The sequence below is a fragment of the Myotis davidii genome, unplaced genomic scaffold, assembly GCF_000327345.1.
Source record: "Myotis davidii unplaced genomic scaffold, ASM32734v1 scaffold1521, whole genome shotgun sequence".
NCBI lineage: Eukaryota > Metazoa > Chordata > Mammalia > Chiroptera > Vespertilionidae > Myotis > Myotis davidii.
The window spans coordinates 182,347-200,346 of NW_006291034.1; the positions used below are offsets into that span (position 1 = coordinate 182,347).

Below are 18,000 nucleotides of genomic sequence, written 5' to 3' on the forward strand. Positions count from 1 at the left end.
AGGGCGCGGCGTCCGGCGGGGAGGCTCCACGCGCAGGGCCCCCCCATCTCCCCCACCCCATGTCCGCCCGCCCGCCTGCCCCGGCGCACCTGCGCGGTGAGGGGCCCTGCCCAACGCGCCCGCCGGTGTCTTTTCCTTTTCACATACTGGTTCGCTAACTTGTTCACGTGTGGATTCTGGCCATGGACGGGCTTCCTGAGGAGGTGGGAACCCAGAGCGACGCGTGGACGAAGCGGGCGGCGCTGGAGCCGGGTCGCACTGAGACCGAGGGAGGCTGCCTCGGGTGCGCCGTCTGCGATGATGTGTCTGTGCCACAAAACAGACTGTGCGCTCCCGACCTTTAACGAGGTGCTGGTGCTTCCTGGCAGCGCAGTTTGGCATCTAAAGTCAAGTTGGCGCGTGTTCTCATGAAGAAGTGCGCTGCTGGCTCTGCTTGCTAACCGGGACACTCATTCCCCGTTCCCGGTGTCATGCAGAGATCTGTGTTTCAGCTGCCAGTGGTTTTCGGGTTTCCTGGTCTGAATTAGTTGTTCAGAGCATCTTGCATTAAAATTTTGTAACAATGAAAGATAGAAAAAGGACTGTAGCTACGAACCCTCGGTGTCTGAAATGGAGGAAAGGTTGGGGAACAGCTGTTTGCCCAGGTCCTAGTTGAGGCTTTTTATGCCGTTTTGGGAGGGAGGGGGGCAGCTGGTGATTAACTTTTACATCCCAGCAACACCATCTTTATATCACCTTTTGCCTTTACTCTCCCAACACATGTTGTCTTTTAAAACCTGCCTGAGAGGAAATGGAGATGGAAAGGCAACCAGAGGATGAAATGATCTGAGGGGCTGGTGGCCATTGAGACACCAAGCCCGTACCTTTTGAGGACTTACAAGGACTTTAATATAATCTGTGGCCCCACATTTGAAATTTTTTTGTCATGTAAACTATGACGCTGTATCCCAGGCACGATTTAGCAATGGTGTACGTTCCTGAAGCGATGCACTATGCCACTAGGGTCGGGGGATGCTGGTTTGAGCTATAGAAGAGAATCTCTATAGTTGTAAGAAATTAGAATGTTAAAACATACCAGAAAACAATAGGAAAGTTCAATACTTGTGCTAAGACATTACATGCTACTGAATTATTAACATGAGGGTATTTTATAATTCTTTTTATTAAATAGGAACAGGTGACTCAAACGATTTAAATGCATTAGAGCAGGAGCACAATAGATCCCTAGATGCTGAAGTGTAAATGCTTTCTTAGCAAAACATGCACGAATATATCCTAGATGCAACACAGCAAAATCTGATGTATAGTAATCCTATTCAAGAACAGATTACGAGTAGACTGAATATGAACCTCCAAACCACCTTTGAAATCATCTTCTCCAAACCACTCATTTCACCAGGAAAATGAAGCTTGAAGCAGTTGAATTTTCTAACGTTACTAAGTCGCTTAGCACAATGGATTACTTCAGCCCGATGCACTTCCATTCCACAGTGTGGCAGTAAGAGGGTACAGCGATGTAAGCAGTTTCTCAGTCCATCCTGGTTCTTCGGTACCTGACAAAAGGACAAAGCACCGTCATATGCCAGGGTGCAGCCTCTGATGTTTGCTGAGAGCGGAGCGATGCCTGAAGGCTTTCCCACAATCATCACATCCAAAAGGCTTCTCTCCCGAGTGAACTCTCTGATGCTGGATGAGGTAAGTGCTCTGGCTGAACGTCTTCCTGCATTCAGGACAGTCGTATGGCTTCTCCCCCGTGTGCGTGTTCTGGTGCTCAGTCAGGTGGGTGCTCCGGCTGAAGGCTTTGTCACATTCATTACACTTATAGGGCTTCTCTCCAGTGTGGATTCTTTCATGCTGCGTCAGATGGGAGCTCTGGCTAAAAGCCTTTTCACACTTATTACACTGGTAGGGCTTTTCTTCTGTGTGAGTTTTTTGATGCTGAGCAAGAGACGAACAATGTCGAAAGGCTTTGCCACACTCACCGCACTCGTAAGGCTTTGCTCCTGTGTGAATTCTCTTATGTTGTGTAAGGTGTATGTTCTGGTTGAAGGCTCTCCCACATTCATTACATTTGTATGGTCTTTCTCCAGTATGTATTTTCCTATGCTGAATAAGGGATGAGCCATAACTAAAGGTTTTCCCACATTCGTCACACTGATAGGGTTTCTCACCAGTATGAATTCTTTCGTGTTTAGCAAGAGATGAACTCCGAATAAAGGCTTTCCCACATTCCTTACATTCGTAAGCTTTCTCTTGGGTATGAGTCTTCTGATGCTGATTAAGGTTTGAGAGGTAACTGAAAGCCTTCCCACATTCGCTGCACTCAAAGGGCTTTTCTCTGGTGTGGATTCTGCGGTGCTGGGTGAGGGATGAGCAGTAACTGAAGGCCTTCCCACATTCACTGCATTTGTAAGGTTTTTCTCCAGTATGAATTTTCAGATGTTGAGCCAGGGATGACCAGTAACTAAAGGCCTTTCCACACTCAGCACAATCGTAAGGTTTCTCCCCAGTGTGTGTTTTCTGATGTTGAGTGAGGTTGGAGTGCTGACTGAAGGCTTTCCCACATTCATTGCATTCATACGGCTTTTCGCCAGTGTGAATCATATGATGACGGATAAATGTGGAGGGCCCATTGAAGGCCTTCCCACATTCATTACATTTATAGGTTTTCTCTCCAGTATGAATTTTTTGATGTTGAGTAAGGTGAGTGCTCCTTGTGAAGGTTTTATCACATTCAGCACATTTGAATGGTTTTTCTCCGGTATGAATTTTCTGATGTTCCACAAAGTGGCCTCTCTGGCTAAAGGCCTTCCCACACTCATTACAAGTATATGGTTTCTCACCAGTATGAATTCGATGGTGCTGAACAAGATGGGTCCTCTGGCTAAAGGCTTTCCCACACTCGTCACATTTATAGGGTTTTTCTCCCGTATGAATTCTTTGATGTTGAGTAAGAGATGGACCCTCAATGAAGCCTTTTCCACATTGATCACATTTATACGGTTTATCTCCAGTATGGATTCTTTGATGGTTTATAAGGTTTTCGCTCCTGCTAAAGGCTTTCTCGCATTCGTTGCACTTGTAAGGTTTTTCTCCAGTGTGTGTTCTCTGATGGCGAATAAGCGCTGAGCAATAACTAAAAGCTTTCCCACACTCATTGCATTTACAAGATTTCTCTTTTTTAACTGGTTTTAAATTCTGTTTCATGCTTGTTTTAGTAGCAGTCTCTTTTGGAGATACATCCTGTTGTGGTACTAGGTTTGAACTAATGTTGATGCTTTTTTCAAAGTCATGATTTACATGGTCTCTCTCCAAACGTGGTACTGTTTTCTCAGTTATTTTTATTTCCTTTGGCAATGTCTGGTCATTTGCCTGCTGCCTCTCTAGACTTTCTTCAGATACCCATGCTGCTGAGGAGTTAGAACTCCAAGACTCATCACTTTTGTGTTTTTCTACCTCTGCCTCTGGAGATGGCTCTTCAGAAGTGTCTGGCTCTGGGACTGACATGTTAGTTTCTGGTCCTGCTACCCAGTCTGAAAGAAAACATAATGCCAGCATTCTCTGAATAGAGGGGTGAAAAACAAACAGTAAATAACTGCTGTTGTGGAAATGACCTAATGAAATTAAATTTAAAGCCCTCATGAAATGCTGAGGATTTTCAAAAATAGCCCTATTATTTGAGGAGAAATTTGGACGGAGCTAAGGAGAATGATAACTAAATAAAAGATAAAAGTAGTAAGAGAATATCTAATTCAGTTTTTTAAAAATATATTTTTATTGATTTCAGAGAGGAAGGTAGAAGGAGAGAGAGATAGAAACATCCATGATGAGAGAGAATCCTGGATTGGCTGCCTCCTGCAAGTCCCCCACCAGGGACCAAGCCCACAACCCAGGCATGTGACCTTGACCGGAATCGAACCTGGGACCCTTCAGTTTGCAGTCTGACGCTCTATCCACTGAGCCAAGCCAGCTTGGGGTAATTCAGTTTTATATATCGTCTCTAAGAACTCGTAAGGGAACTCCATTTAAGGACATTGTTAAAGAGTGACAGAGAGATGACTAAGAGGAGACACAAACAGACTAAGAGGAGGTAGTCTAAATTGAGATTTCTCACCAATGAACAACAACACAGAAATCTAATAACTCTGATTTCAGGACCGAACTAACAAAAAAGACCTGGCTAAGACTGCATGGATTGTGACCTGGAACACTGAAGTAACAGTCATATCACTGCTAAAAATGGGAAAGTTGTAAATAGTAGAGGAAATAATTTAAGGGAGAGGGGAGGACAACAGTTTGACTCTAGGCGTTCTGAGAATTAGGAACAGAAATGGAGACTATAGTAGTACTTGTGGGGGTGGAAGACACCAAAAGAAGCAGAATAACCAAGATATTCAAATACAGGTTAGGAAATATCAACTCAAAAAATAAAGGAAAACAATAGCTGAAGCCATAGGAATATATGTAAGAAAAGAACACAGATGAGTGTGTAGGGTAATGGGATAAATAAAATATACTAATGAAAGAAGGCAGATTATTAGCAAAGAAAACAACAGATGAAACGAAAAGAAAAGTACATAATCAAGAAGTAGAGTTACGCGACTGTACTTTCTACTCTGGGGTTAGGGTGTGTTTGTCAAGTCCCAAGAAAAGAAAGATGACAAGTAAATGAAGCAGGGTAGTCAATGTCAGCAGATTCAGGCAAGAAAAAAGACTGTGTTTGCCCTGACCAGAGTGGCTCAGTTGGTTGAACATTGTCCCATGCACCTAGAGGTCACCAGTTGATTCCAGTCAGGGCACATGCCCAGGTTGCAGGCTCAACCCCCAGGAGTGGGAGTGTAGGAAGCAGCTGATGGCTATTCTCACACCCATGTTTCTCTCTCTTCCTTCCTCTCTCTAATACCAATAAAAAGATGCTAAAAAGAGGCTATGTTTAAAAAATCTGGTAACAGGAGGGTACAGCAGACTGAACCCCTGAGTTGCCAGCCCAGCCTATGACTACCACCGTCGTCCCTGCAAGCTCAAGCAGCGGGGCAGACCACCCCTGGCACTCGTGCCGCCTGTGAGAGCAGCCGGTTCAGAACAGCAGCTTCCCCAGCAGGGACCAAACAATCAAAGCAACACAGGCTTTGGGAAACAGCCACCCACAGAAGTGATACTAAGAAAGACATTTGTACAGCAGATGGCCATAAAGATGACCTCCCCTCCTAGAAGTACTTCACAATGAAGGACTGGAGACCACGGCATCCGATGCTATTGAAGGAGAAAAGGCCTGGGAAGTGGCTCACCTCCAGCCCTGGCTGGAATTCCAGCTGAAGACAACCAAATGTGACCTATGCTATCCACACTGTCACGTCTTCTACATAAGTCACCAGAATACCCGGGTGGGCAAGGAGTGAAGGACTGGAGAAAGTTCCACAAGGCCAGACTGAACAGCACCACAGGGATTGCACAAAGCCACTTCCACTTCACCACACGGAAAGCCTATGGGCACTGAGTGATCATCGAGGGGGCTGACAACCAGCAGCAAAGGAACACCGTGGGCCAGTGAGGAAGACTACACATCAGCATATGGTCACGATTCTGCTGGGGCCGGGTCACAAGGCAGCCTAGAAAGGATGTCAAGAAAGAGGGTAAGAAAAATCATGCAGACAGGGCCCAGGACCAGGGCCCACCTCAGTGTAGGTACCAACACAGCTTCAATGACCTGGACAGATGCCTGCAGAACCATAAATCAAGTTACAGACATGAAAGCAGCGAGTCACCAGCGAAGGGTAAGCCTGCTCCAAATGCTGAAGAGGCAGGACCAGGGCAAGCTTGCCAGGACTGTCGTCCCTGGCTCACTTCCAGCAACACAAAGTGAACAAGAGACTGGCACTAAATACTTCAAGTGATGGTCTTCTGCCCACCGGAATGATCTACATTATCTGTGCAACATGCTTGCATTCTTTTTTTACCTAAATATAATCTCTTTTTGGTAATGACTAAAGCATTAAAAAAACACTAGGATTTTTTTTCAATACCTTTTTAAGTATTTTTAAATTGTTTTATATGTGTTCAAGTTGGGCTTTTTAAAGACTTTTTTTTTTAATAATATTTTTTTATTGATTTCAGAGAAGGGTGAGGGTGAGGAGGGAGAGAGAGATGGAAACATCAATGATGAGAGAGAATCATTGATTGGCTGCCTCCTGCACGCCCCTTACTAGGGATCGAGCCTGCAACCCGGGCATGTGCCCTTGACCTAAATGGAACCCGGGACCCTTCAGTCCGCAGGCCAATGCTCTATCCACTGAGCAAAACCAGCTAGAGCTAAAGACTTTGTTTTTAATTCATAATAAAACTTGGAAGAAGGGGACGGGGTGGAAGTGGAGAAAGGTATAGGGAGCATAAATGATGAAAAAAAATTTTTTTTAAATACACACACCAAAGACAAAAACAACAACAACACAAAAGTTAATAAGTACAAAGTTAATAAGTCTCTTATTTAAAAATATATTAGTTTTCTAAATTGCATTCCATGAAACCATATTCTAATATAAAGGTTATAAAACTGCAGTGTGAAAAAGGATTCATGACCGGGAGAGGGGAAATGTTATATTCTATGCAACTCTGTTGGAAATTCATAATGCCTAGCTGCATATTTTAAAACTATATGAGTGGTCCTCCAGTAACTAACTTGCTAAAATTTAAGCTTATAGCACTTTCCACATTTGAACATGGCATACTTTTTTTTCCTCCATAAGACAGAACCTCTGGTGGGGGGTGGGAAGAGATTAACCAAAGAACATGTATGCATATATGCACAACCCATGAACACAGCCAGTAGTGTGGGGAAGGCCTGGGGTGGGAGGCAGGTGAATGAGGGGAAAGAGGACATTTGTAATACTTTCAACAATAAAGATTAACAACAACAAGAAAAAGAACCCCCACTCCCACCTCATTCTCTCCGAGTGTTCTCCCTTACCTAGAGTGACTAAGTTTGCACATTTTCCAGGATCTGGTCTTTGAAGAGGTCTCTCTGTGCAGTTTGGGAATTAATGCTTTTCAAGAAAGTATAATTTCAAGGACAGTCTGGTAAAGTGACAGAATCAGAAGCTGAGATTAAGAATCACACTGATACTAAGAAAGGTCTGCAATCACTACTGCAGAGTGTGGATGGGAAGCAAGGAGGCAGACTGGATGGTAGCCTAATAGATTGACCATGTTGAACGAAAGTACTTGGAAATTAAGGCTACCCACTTCTGTTTGAAGGTACTAATGATGCAGCCAGCAACCCAAGAGCAAAGGGCTGAAAGGGAAGTGCTAATTATGAACTAAGGTTCCCAAAGGAGATGGGAAAAGATGGGATCCAGAACTAGCTAAGAGGTTACCTTTACATACGCTTTATAAAGGCAGGAAGAGTATCTTCTCCGAGGAGTACAAAAGTAGAATATGTGTTGAGACAGTGTTTTGACGAAGCATAGGGGAGTCCAGGTGGCATCCCCTTTCTCCCCAGGAAGCAAGTACATCCACATTTCAGACATGAGATCCTCTTGCCAGTCCGGTGGTTTGGGTTAATGACATTCCTCTCTGGGACCCGTTACTTACCTCCAGAGCCACCCACTGGAATGCCTGAGTCCACAGTCCATGGCTCTGTCCCTTGCTCTAACTGGGAAATCACATCAGGTTTGGAAACTTGGAGTCCTGCTCATGAGGAAGAAAAAAAAGACAGGTACCTGTCTGCAGTGAGGGAAACGTGCCAAGTCAGAATTCCTTTCACCGCTTTGTCTCAAGAGGAAAGGACATGCATGACTGATCCGATGGGATGAATAGCATATCAAGCGTCAGTGTTACAAACTCCCTGACACGGTATAATTTGGGAACTGATCTGGGTTCAGAAAAATTATTAGTCTGTCCTACTCGCTGGGAGAGAGAAACCTGTTCCAAGCCTTTCAAAATTAGGAATCCTTGGTTTCTTAACTTAAAGGCAAAATTCACCTAAGTACAAGATAACCCCCTTCCTCCTTTATCCCCCAGATACGAACTCAGACATCATCCTTACCTATAGAGACCAGGTGTGTATAATTTTCCAAAGTCACATCCCTGAACAAATCTCTCTGTCCAGGATCCAGCTGTTTCCATTCTTCCTGAGTAAAGTCCACCACCACATCCTTGAAGGTCACTGATTCCTGAAACACCAAACACGTTTCTGCTGGACCACAAAGCATTTACCTAGGAAAGGGGTAAAGCTAGCAATACTGACAGATAAGGCAAGCTGTGGGCTATCTGAAAATGATTCTGATGTTTCCTCCTTTGTAAAATGAGTATGAAAACATAAACCAAAAGGTCAGGGGCTCTATTCCAGGTCAGGACACATAATCACGTTGCAGATTCCATCCCTGGTTGGGGCATGTACGGAAGGCAACCAATGGATGTTTCTCTCATAGATGTTCCTCTTTTTCTCCCTAAAATCAATAAAATATATCCTCTGGTGCGGGTAGGAAAAAACAACAATTAATGGTTCACAAATGGTCTATAGAATAAACCTTTCAACTTCTTATCAAGACATTCACGACCTTTCATATTCCAACCTTATTCAACCATTTGTTTACTGTTTGCCAAAATAAATCATCTTCTCCAATTTTTTATGAATCCTATATAACACCAGCTAATTCTTATCTGTTAACTTTTGTTCATAATCTTTATCCATACTCAGAATATACCTCAACTCTCTGACCTTATTTGTCCACCTACATCTTATTCATTCTCTATTTTCCACAGCATTCATCTCACCTTTTAAATATTTACTTGCCACACTGAAGCATGGCAAACAAGAGGTAAGTGGTAATGCATTAGTTAAGCTGGAGAGGCAGAACTAGGAAGTGCATGCGATGGGAGCCCGGAATGAAACACAACATTGGTTTTTGGATAAATATATCCCACAGCAAAAGAACGTACGATCCCACTCTAAGGGCTGAAATGGCATTTCAGGAAATCCCAACGTACCTGAAAACTGGCTGATGGGAGTATAGTATGCCCCCCTTGGAGAAGGGCAGATACTGGAGAGGGCAGACCTAGGCGAGGAAGAAGGAACCAGTGAATCCTGTCCAACATAGCTGCTCTCAGCAATCTGTCAAGTCCACTTGTTTTTCTATTTGAAAGTAACAGGAATTGTGCCATTTCCTTTAATTCACAGAATCCAAAGAAGAATCAAGGTAATTGCTGACGAGGGCCCTGATACTCTCACTGGTACCTTGAGAAGGTAAATCATTACTTTAAGATTCACAATTTTGTCTCTAGAGACTTACAGCCATATGGATCACACACTCAATCTATGTTCCTATTATGTGAGGCAAAATATTTCTGGGCTTCCTGTTACATAAAAAATATGACTATTTTCCAAAAGTCTTCACAGGCCCTTTGAAACTTTGCTGTTAATTCAAATCCAATGTCACAGGGGTGTATACTAACTTGTACCACTTACAAGAATGTCTAAAATTAAATGGGCATGGTCAATACAACTGCTGGCATCAGGGCAGGAACTCGGGGGCGGCTTTCTCCCAGATGGCAGTGCTTGCAGGGGTCACTGTTCCATGCTGGGGCCTCCCCCATTGCCGAGCTGACTGGCAGCCATGGCTGAGTTCCCATCAGCATGGTGCACACTGTTCACTCTACCCTGGTGATTCCCTGAGAGCCCGCCCCATCCAATTTGCAGCCCCACCCAAGCTGTCTGCAGTGGCTTTTCCATATGAATGGTCTGTCCTGGCTCAGGCTTCAGACTTTTTTTTTTATTGCTCGAAGTATTACAAAGGGTATTACATATGTCTCCTTCCCCCACCCCCCCCTCCGTCCCCGACCTTGACAATCCCCTGGCCTCCCCTACCCCCCAGTGTCTTATGTCCATTGGTTATGCTTATGAGCATGCAAACAAGTCCTTCCGTTGATCTCTTACCCCCCCTTCCCGCCCCCCTAGGCTTCAGACATTTAAAAAATCTCTTAAACAAGCAGCAGCTGCATGAGCATGCCCCAAATCTATCGATAAGAGGCCTAAGACCCGGCACAAGGATCATCCTGCCTTGCTTCGCTGCTGGGCCTTGCATGGGCACTTCCAAGCCCGGCACAAATAGCAGCCACCTGGTGATCTCTCTGTAGCTCCTGTGGGCGGCCCCAGGCAGTGACGGACTGCGCACCTCCAGGAAGGCCCAGAGCCAGTGGACAGCTCAGACCATAGCAGATTACAACTCCACATGTGCACAAGCGACACACTCAAGGGGCAGACTCGGTGAGCACCAAAGCCCCACTGAAGCTAATCCTACTCCAAAGGGGTGTTTTCTGCACAGCAGCTCTCCCACTGTAGTCACAGCTGGTCCTCACAGACAATTGGCCTGGAGGTCAATTCCTCCCAGTGACGTCAATAGCAATCAAGGTTCAACTACAACAAGACTGTGCACACAGCCCACACAGGGGTGCATCGAGAGTGCCCAGCTCAGGTGACTGGGAAAGCTGAACTACTGGGCCTTACCAGACACCTACTACCAAGGCACTCTACCAATTCCAGGAGACATAGCAGCTCTATGTAGGGGGCATGCAGGAAGCAGCCAATCAATGATTCTCATCATTGATGTTTCTCTCTCTCCCTCTCCCTTCCTCTCTGAAATTATATATATAAAAGAATTGAGACAAATATAAGGTATAGTTCTACCTACATAAATAATATAAATAATGTTAAGACTTCTAATGATATTAAAGAAATGCAAGAAAATGGCTGTATAATAATAGTTAGGTTAAACCAAACCTGACTGCACAGCCATGCCTGAAGAATGTAGACAGTGACAATGCAGAGGAAAGTCTACAGGGACTTGTCACAGAGCTCTTTTCTTACCCTGATCTGTTTGGTGACATGTAGGAAGAAATAGAAGGGATATTCAATAAATCTGCTAGTTACATAAAGTTGGAAAGAGAGTTAAAACAATGAATAACTAAATTAAGATTATTAATTATTCTGACAAGCTGGAGCTCTTGGCCAAAATATTAAATATTCATAAATGTGAAGTCTGGCATTAGGGATAAAAAAATATTTCTATTACACAAAGATGGCCTGAATCTAGTTCACTGCAAGTTATGTAAAAATGATCTAGGGTCTACAGCATAATATCGCTAATTTTTAAAATCCAAATACAATCTGATACTAACCCACAGAAGTATAATCCAACTTGAAAGAAGCAGTACATCACACTTTTAGTATTTTTGAAAGCACACCCCCTGGACCGTTTCATTTTTAAGAAGAACGCTGTCACTGCCGTAGTTTCAGAGGTCTCACTGTGTCACATGAACAAGCATCAGAGGAACGGGGGCTATTCTGCTTAGAAACGAATTTGTGAACAGGATTGTAATCGCCGTTTTGACCTATCTGAAGGACAGCGGTGTGAGAGTGAAAACAGTTTTGCTTTGGGGACGCCAAGAACTAAGATCAATGCCGAAGTTAAGGAACAGGCGCTTCTGTCTAAATAAGGGATTGAAAAGAGAGACGAGGGGAAAGTCTGCACACAAAACGGAGAGTTTAAGGCCACACTCGTACAGGATCGGCCCCGGATGGCCATCTCCCAACGATATTTTAAAAAACTATCTATAATAATAAAAGTGTAATGTGCTAATTGGACCTGATGTCCTTCCGAAGGACTTTCTGGACAAAGCGGGGGCTGCGAGGGAAGCCTGGGTCTCTGGTGCCTGCCAGCGGCCGGAGGGCAGCCTGTGCGGCAGCCGGGGGAAGGCAGGCCTACTCTTGCACAAATTTCGTGCATCGGGCCTCTAGTATTTAATAAATGTAAGTCATGTGAGGATCACAGACATCCTGCATCATTCCTCCTGTCATTCCCCAATCCCCAAGCCGGGGCGAGTTAGCTCCCTCCAAGTCGCTCCCTGCGATGTCAATGGGTCTCTTTGCTTGGTTCTTAAACAGACTTCCTCCTTCCGCCGCTTCCAACTGACAAGGACTAGTACGTGATCTTCAAGTGAGGACTGTTCTTTTGCGTCCATCATCACACCCCCACCTCCCACCCCCGCAACCTCCGTCGTCCCCACTACCTTCCATCTCAGGAGCTCATCCCGTTCCTCTGGAACCCGCTCGCCAGGGTTTCCCAAGCAGCGTCCCTCCAGTGCGTCCTCCGCCTGGGGCTCCGGGATCCAGACAGAACTCTGACCTGCACCCGCGCTGAGGATGGCCTAGGAGACACGGGGCGGGTCAGCAGCAGGCGTCACAACCAGCCCTCTGAGTTGTGCGTGGTGCCAGGAGGTCCTTGGAGAGAGCCGAGCCGGCAGTGCACTCCCGCTGAACAAAGCAGGGAGCTCGGGACGCAGGTTCAGCCCAGGACCGGGAAAAACCCTCGGTGCCCCGCCCCCCTCCCCCCGAGAATCTGGCCGGAGGCGCCCACAGGACTTCCCCTTACCTTCCTCCCCTGCGGGCTCGGACTCGGAACGCACACCTGTTGCGGGGGCAGAAAGCTGGAAGGTGGCCTAGCGGGGCGGGGCCAGCTCCGTCCTTCCCCCGGAGCGGAACAAAGAACAAAGTCGACCGCGGGATCCGGGCGGAACCGCCCGCGCTGAAGCTGAAGGCGGCGTGGGGCGCCCCCTTCCAGGACTCCCCAGCTCCCTCCGCAGAGGCCTTTCCAAGCTGGGCGAGGAGGGTGACGTCACGCGACCGGAGAGCTGGCGGTTGCCATGGTGATATGTAGGCTTCCCTCCAAAGCGATCCACAAGCTCCGATCGCTGGTCCGGAAGCGCCGGGAGGATTCCCAAACCTAGAGCCGCTAAACTGGCCCAGCGCCTACCCCCGGCCCGGTCTACAGTGGCTTTAACGGCCACTTCCGGTCGTCTGGAGAGAGCCCGCCCCCGTCCGCGGGAGCGTTAAAGCGCTGATGGACACACAGGACTACCATTTCCAGAATGCTCCACGCGCTGACGCAGGACTACGATTCCCAGAATGCTCCGCGCTCTGGCGCAGGACTACGATCCCCAGGATGCTCCGCGCGCTGACCCATTTCCCAGTGGCCTCGGTCACCCGGTGAGACCCCGTCGCGCCGGCCTAGTTATCATTTGCCCTGAGCCGCTCCGGTGGAGGGGTGCACGGGAGCGCGGACTCGAGTTTGTGGCTCGGACCGATCATAAGAAATACACATTTTCACGCGTGTAATTTTAAAAAGCAAACATTTCGCCATGCATGAAGTACTTTTATGACCTGCCCTGCACTCTATTCAGTGTTCTATGCCTTTGTTTAAAAACCCTGGTCCTGACCCACTGTATTGCTTTTGTGACTCCTAAATGTGTCGCAACCCATAATTTTTAAAATGCTGAAGGAATCGGGAGGTGGCGTCACCATTTTTTGCCCGACTGCAGTTCTGTGGGACGTCGGTAGGTTTTTATATTTTTAAATACGTGGCCTACGCATTTTACTGCGCTTGTCTGCGTCCACAGCACTTGGCCAAGTGACCTAACCTGTTGGTTTACAGAACTTAACTCGGAAATCCTAATAGTAAACGGACTCAAAGTTGCCGTCAAGGAAAGGAAACAATATCTAGAAGTCTCTCAGCAGATTTTCGGGCGGCGGGGGTCAGTAGGAACTAGAAAATTTAAAGAAACAATTTGGTATTCTCTGTAGATTGCAAGAAAATATGGCATAAATGAAACTCGAAAGAAAGCTGTGAGAGAACACTTGAAATAAAGACACGAAGTGAAAAGGAATACACACAGATAGCACATATTTAAAATGCAGCAACAATTAAAGTCGTTCTGGAGAAGAACTGGTGCTGTGGCAAAGTGATCAGTTGCGTGTAGGACATTCTTTTAAAGCTCCTCCACGACGGGAAGGAAAAGATGGATGATAAAGGACAGGAAGGAGCGCCAGGTGTGGACAGTTGGCCACCAGGAAGGGGCCAGTGAAGTCAGCTACCATTTAACTCTGTGTGCCAGGCAGTCTTAGTGCATCCCATCTGTTTATTTAATTCTTGAAACAACCTAGTGAAGTTATTTCTGTATTATTGTTTCTACTTTACAACGAAGGAAACCGAGGTACAGATAAGTTGAATAACCTGCCCAAGTTCGCATAGCCAGTAAATGGGGAAGCTAGGACCTCAATTTAGTAATCTGGTCCCAAACTCTCACTTTTAGTCACTAACACTAGACTCCCTAGTCAAGAAATTAGCAATTGTCTGAGTTTAAGAAACATCAATCAACCAATGAATGAATTCATAAATAAGTGGAACAAATTGATGTTTCTCTTTTTAAAATTAATAAATAAAGAAGAAAAATACATCTCTTATTCCTTGCTGGTGGGTGTGCAAAGTGGTATAGCTACTTTGGAAGACAGTTTGGTAATTCCTTACAAAACTAAACAGAAAAGGATGGAAATTTACAGAATATGTATAGATTAATAATTTAAGATCTAACCCTGTCTTAGTTATTTGCACAATGAGTAAAATTTTAGTAATAAGTTGTTCTTTTTAACTTAAAAATACATGGTGAATATCTTACACAATATCCTATATAATAAAAGGGTAATATGCAAATCAACCTAATGGAAGAAGGACTGGTCGCTATGATGTGCACTGACCACCAGGGGGCAGATGGTGAACAGAGGAGCTGCCCCCTGGTGGTCACTGTGCTCCCACAGGGGGAGCCCTGCTCAGCCAGAAGCTGGCTCAAGGCTGGCAAACGCAGCAGCAATGGTGGGAGCAGGCCTAAGCCGTCAGTTGGACATCCCCTGAGGGCTCCTGGATTGAGAAAGGGCACAGGCTGGGCTGGGGGACCCCCCCCCCACCCCCCCCCCCCCATGTATGAATGTGATGCACTGGGCCTCTGGTTCATGTATAATGTACCTTTCAGTGACAGAAAAAGTATTACATCCTACTGATGGATTTTTTAAAAAGGAAAATATTTACTGAAGTTTAACAGATACACAAAGAAAAGCATATGAAGGTGAATGACAATATATTTACACAAAGCAAACACACCCTTGTACCTAGCACCCAGTGTGCGAACCAAAATCGGTACCAGAATCCCAGGAGCTCTCCCAAGGGTACTGGGGCCTCTCGGTCTGCACCTGACAAGATAATAATCCTTCTGATTTCTAATGCCATAGGTTAGTTTCACCTGTTCTCAAGCTTCCAACAAATGGAATGCACTATAGTGTGTCTTCTTCTGTGTCTGGCTTTATCAAATTTTGAGATTTCATCCATATGGAGTGTGTACTTACAGTTTCTTCACTCTTTGTGGTGTGTATTCCACTGTATAAAAAAACCACTATTGCCCTGACGGGTTTGGCTCAGTGGATAGAGCGTTGGCCTGAGGACTGAAAGGTCCCAGGTTCGGTTCTGGTCAAGGGCATGTACCTTGGTTGTGGGCACATCCCCAGTGGGGGGTGTGCAGGAGGCAGCTGATCAATGTTTCTCTCTCATCGATGTTTCTAACTCTCTATTCCTCTCCCTTCCTCTCTGTAAAAAATCAGTAAACTATATTTAAAGAATCCACTATTTTTTCTACTGTAGATGGACATTTGGTTTGTTTCCAGTTTAGGGCTAAAATAACTAATTTTTGTTTCCTGCAACTCAAGCCTTACTCTCTTCCTTTGCCAAAATCTAGTCTGCCATGTTTTTCCCCATCCAGTAAAACAGAGTTGCAGCTATGTCCAGTCCTTGTTCATTGTTACCCTAAAGCAAACAACCAGTTAATAATTTTAGTTCCAACACATCACGGATTGCTTTCTATTTTGCAGGTTTTATTAAAGTCGAAAAGTTTGCTTATGTATGTATGTATGTATGTATGTATTTTGGTATCTAACTTCAAGCAAAGCTAGGGTTCCAAAAGACTTGGGGGAAGGAGATCATTTATGTTTGACAAAAATGTGTGCACCCAAAATACCAAAACAAAAAACTGATATGTATAAATGATGGACAACAATCATTTCACCTAAAGGTTTGCGTTCATCTTACGAAGCCTGTTTGTATGTGGGATACAGATCGACTAAAACAAATGGTTACGCTTGTTTGTGTTCTTTGTTGTCTATAATCTGACAAAGCCCTTACAAAGGTTTGTAGTCGTGGCCGAGTGGTTAAGGCGATGGACTAGAAATCCATTGGGGTCTCCCCGCGCAGGTTCGAATCCTGCCGACTACGTGGTCCTTTTCCCCAGGCAGGCGACTCCGCCCCCAGTACCTGTTTTGTATTCACACTTGCCAGCAATCATGCCCCTTAGGATCGAGTGCTATATTCCGCCTTTCTTTAACGTGGAACTTGCCAGCGACAGGCCACTGATGGTGGGCACTGGGCTCGAGCTGCAGGGGGCTGGGCCAGAGCAACACTCCAGTGCCATTTGAAGGGATCCCAACTAGATCTACTTTAAGGCTCAGATGAGGACCAGGAGACGCCCTGACCTGTTTGACTCAGTTGATAGAGCATCAGCCTGTGGACTGAAGGGTCCCAGGTTCAATCCTGGTCAAGGGCACATGTCCAGGTTGTGGGCTCTATCCCCTGTGGGGGGCATGCAGGAGGCAGCTGACCAGTGATTCTCTCTCATCATTGATGTTTCTACTTCTTTCTCCCTTCCTCTCTGAAATATTTTTTAAAAAGTAAAAGGCAGGAGACTTAGCAGACTCCTTGGGAGTTAGAATATGGTTGTCTGGCACCTGCCTCTCATTTGCACTTGCACAAAGAGCTACTGGGGCAAAATGGCAAGAAGGTCAAAAGGCCCATGTAGGTGTTCAAGTCCTCCATCCCCCTGGACGCCACACCCTGGAATGACGTACAAGAATAGTTTCTGGCAGCACTGTTTATCATGGCTCACCTGGATGAGTTTATTTGACAAGTCGTTGCCTGTGTAAGCAAGGTGAAGTCCTACTGGGTGAGGTTGGTCTATAAATCTAATGACCGTGTCCTTGAAAGGAGAGGGAGACTCAGAGACACGGACAAAGGCCACTGAAAGGGAGGCCTCTCCGAACGTGAGGTCAGAGGCCGTCAGACTGGAAGGAACCAGGGATGTAAAATTCTAGCTGTTTTGCAGGTGTGCTCAGTCATTGCAGCGGAAACATGCTGGGCCCATAGCCCAGAGGTCGATGGGTCAAAACTGTCCCCTGCTGGGTTTTTCTCCCTAGGCTTTCCCAAGACCCGAGGAGACCCAGTCAAGGGAAGGAGACAGGGTGACCTCGTTCTGGGGGCTCCAACTGTGTTCAAAGTTCACAGAATAAAGGAAGATGCTCCCCATCTCAACTGCCTGTTTGCTCACGGCTTGATGAATCAGAGAAACCTGACCGGGATGACCATGGCTGTGGTCGGGCATATTCCTCCACTGCTGGGCAGTCTGGTCCTTCAAACGGACAGAGTCCGGGTCCACTGTGAAGGGGGAGGTCCGAGAAGAACCTGGGATAAAGGGCATCTCTGTGCGGGTGGAGGCAGACAGCGGGTTGATTGATTTCACCTTGTCCTGGAGCAAGGACAACGGAGGAGAAAGAGTGCGACTGGGAGATGCTGGAAGAGGAGCAGAGAGAGGAGGGAGAGGATGGGAGTGGAGGGAGGAGACAGGGACGTGTCAGCAAATATTACCAAAAAGAATCTTAGGGATGGAAAGAGGGAAGAGAAAGGCTGGTTTAATGCTTCAGAATAGACATAAAATAGAGATTGTTTACAAAGATGAAATTTTATGAGGGAGAAAAATAAAATGTCTAAGCCCTTGGGTAAACTGATCAGGTTAATAACGGAAGAAGGCATGCAGCTGCTCTCAGCAGCGGGGAGGAGAATGACGTGACTAGCAGACTTCAAACCTGGAAAAGAGGAGGCGGGATGGCAAGCTGCCACAGCAGAGAGAGGCGGACTCCTCCGGGGAACTCCTAGGAAGACACCACCAGGGTTAGTATTCCCTTAACACATTAGCCCACACTTGTGAACCGTACATGGGGTTTGGGGACTGAACTGTGCCCAGGATAAGTCAGAACCTCACCTCATTTTCGGTCCCTCTCCCCCACCGTCCTGGCCCCAG

The 18,000-nt window shown here is 46.1% G+C and overlaps 1 protein-coding gene and 1 non-coding gene across 3 annotated transcripts; one reads left to right on the forward strand and one right to left on the reverse strand.

Moving 5' to 3' along the window:
• Positions 1-1,144: 1,144 nt before the first annotated feature.
• ZNF184 (zinc finger protein 184) lies at positions 1,145-12,867 on the reverse strand. Of its 2 annotated transcripts, none has more exons than XM_015564315.1 (6): positions 12,462-12,867; positions 12,064-12,201; positions 8,986-9,053; positions 8,042-8,168; positions 7,588-7,683; positions 1,145-3,533 (listed from the first exon to the last, which is right to left on the reverse strand). In XM_015564315.1, exons 2-6 carry the CDS (start codon positions 12,068-12,070, stop codon positions 1,576-1,578), a joined length of 2,256 nt encoding a protein of 751 aa, XP_015419801.1. In that variant the 5' UTR covers positions 12,071-12,201; positions 12,462-12,867; the 3' UTR covers positions 1,145-1,575. The 2 variants fall into 2 exon arrangements, with proteins under 2 accessions (XP_015419801.1, XP_006764354.1); XM_006764291.2 differs by having other exon boundaries at positions 12,426-12,867.
• Positions 12,868-16,063: 3,196 nt separating this feature from the next.
• TRNAS-AGA lies at positions 16,064-16,145 on the forward strand. Its single transcript has one exon. It is a non-coding gene; the product is annotated as a tRNA-Ser (tRNA).
• Positions 16,146-18,000: the final 1,855 nt, after the last annotated feature.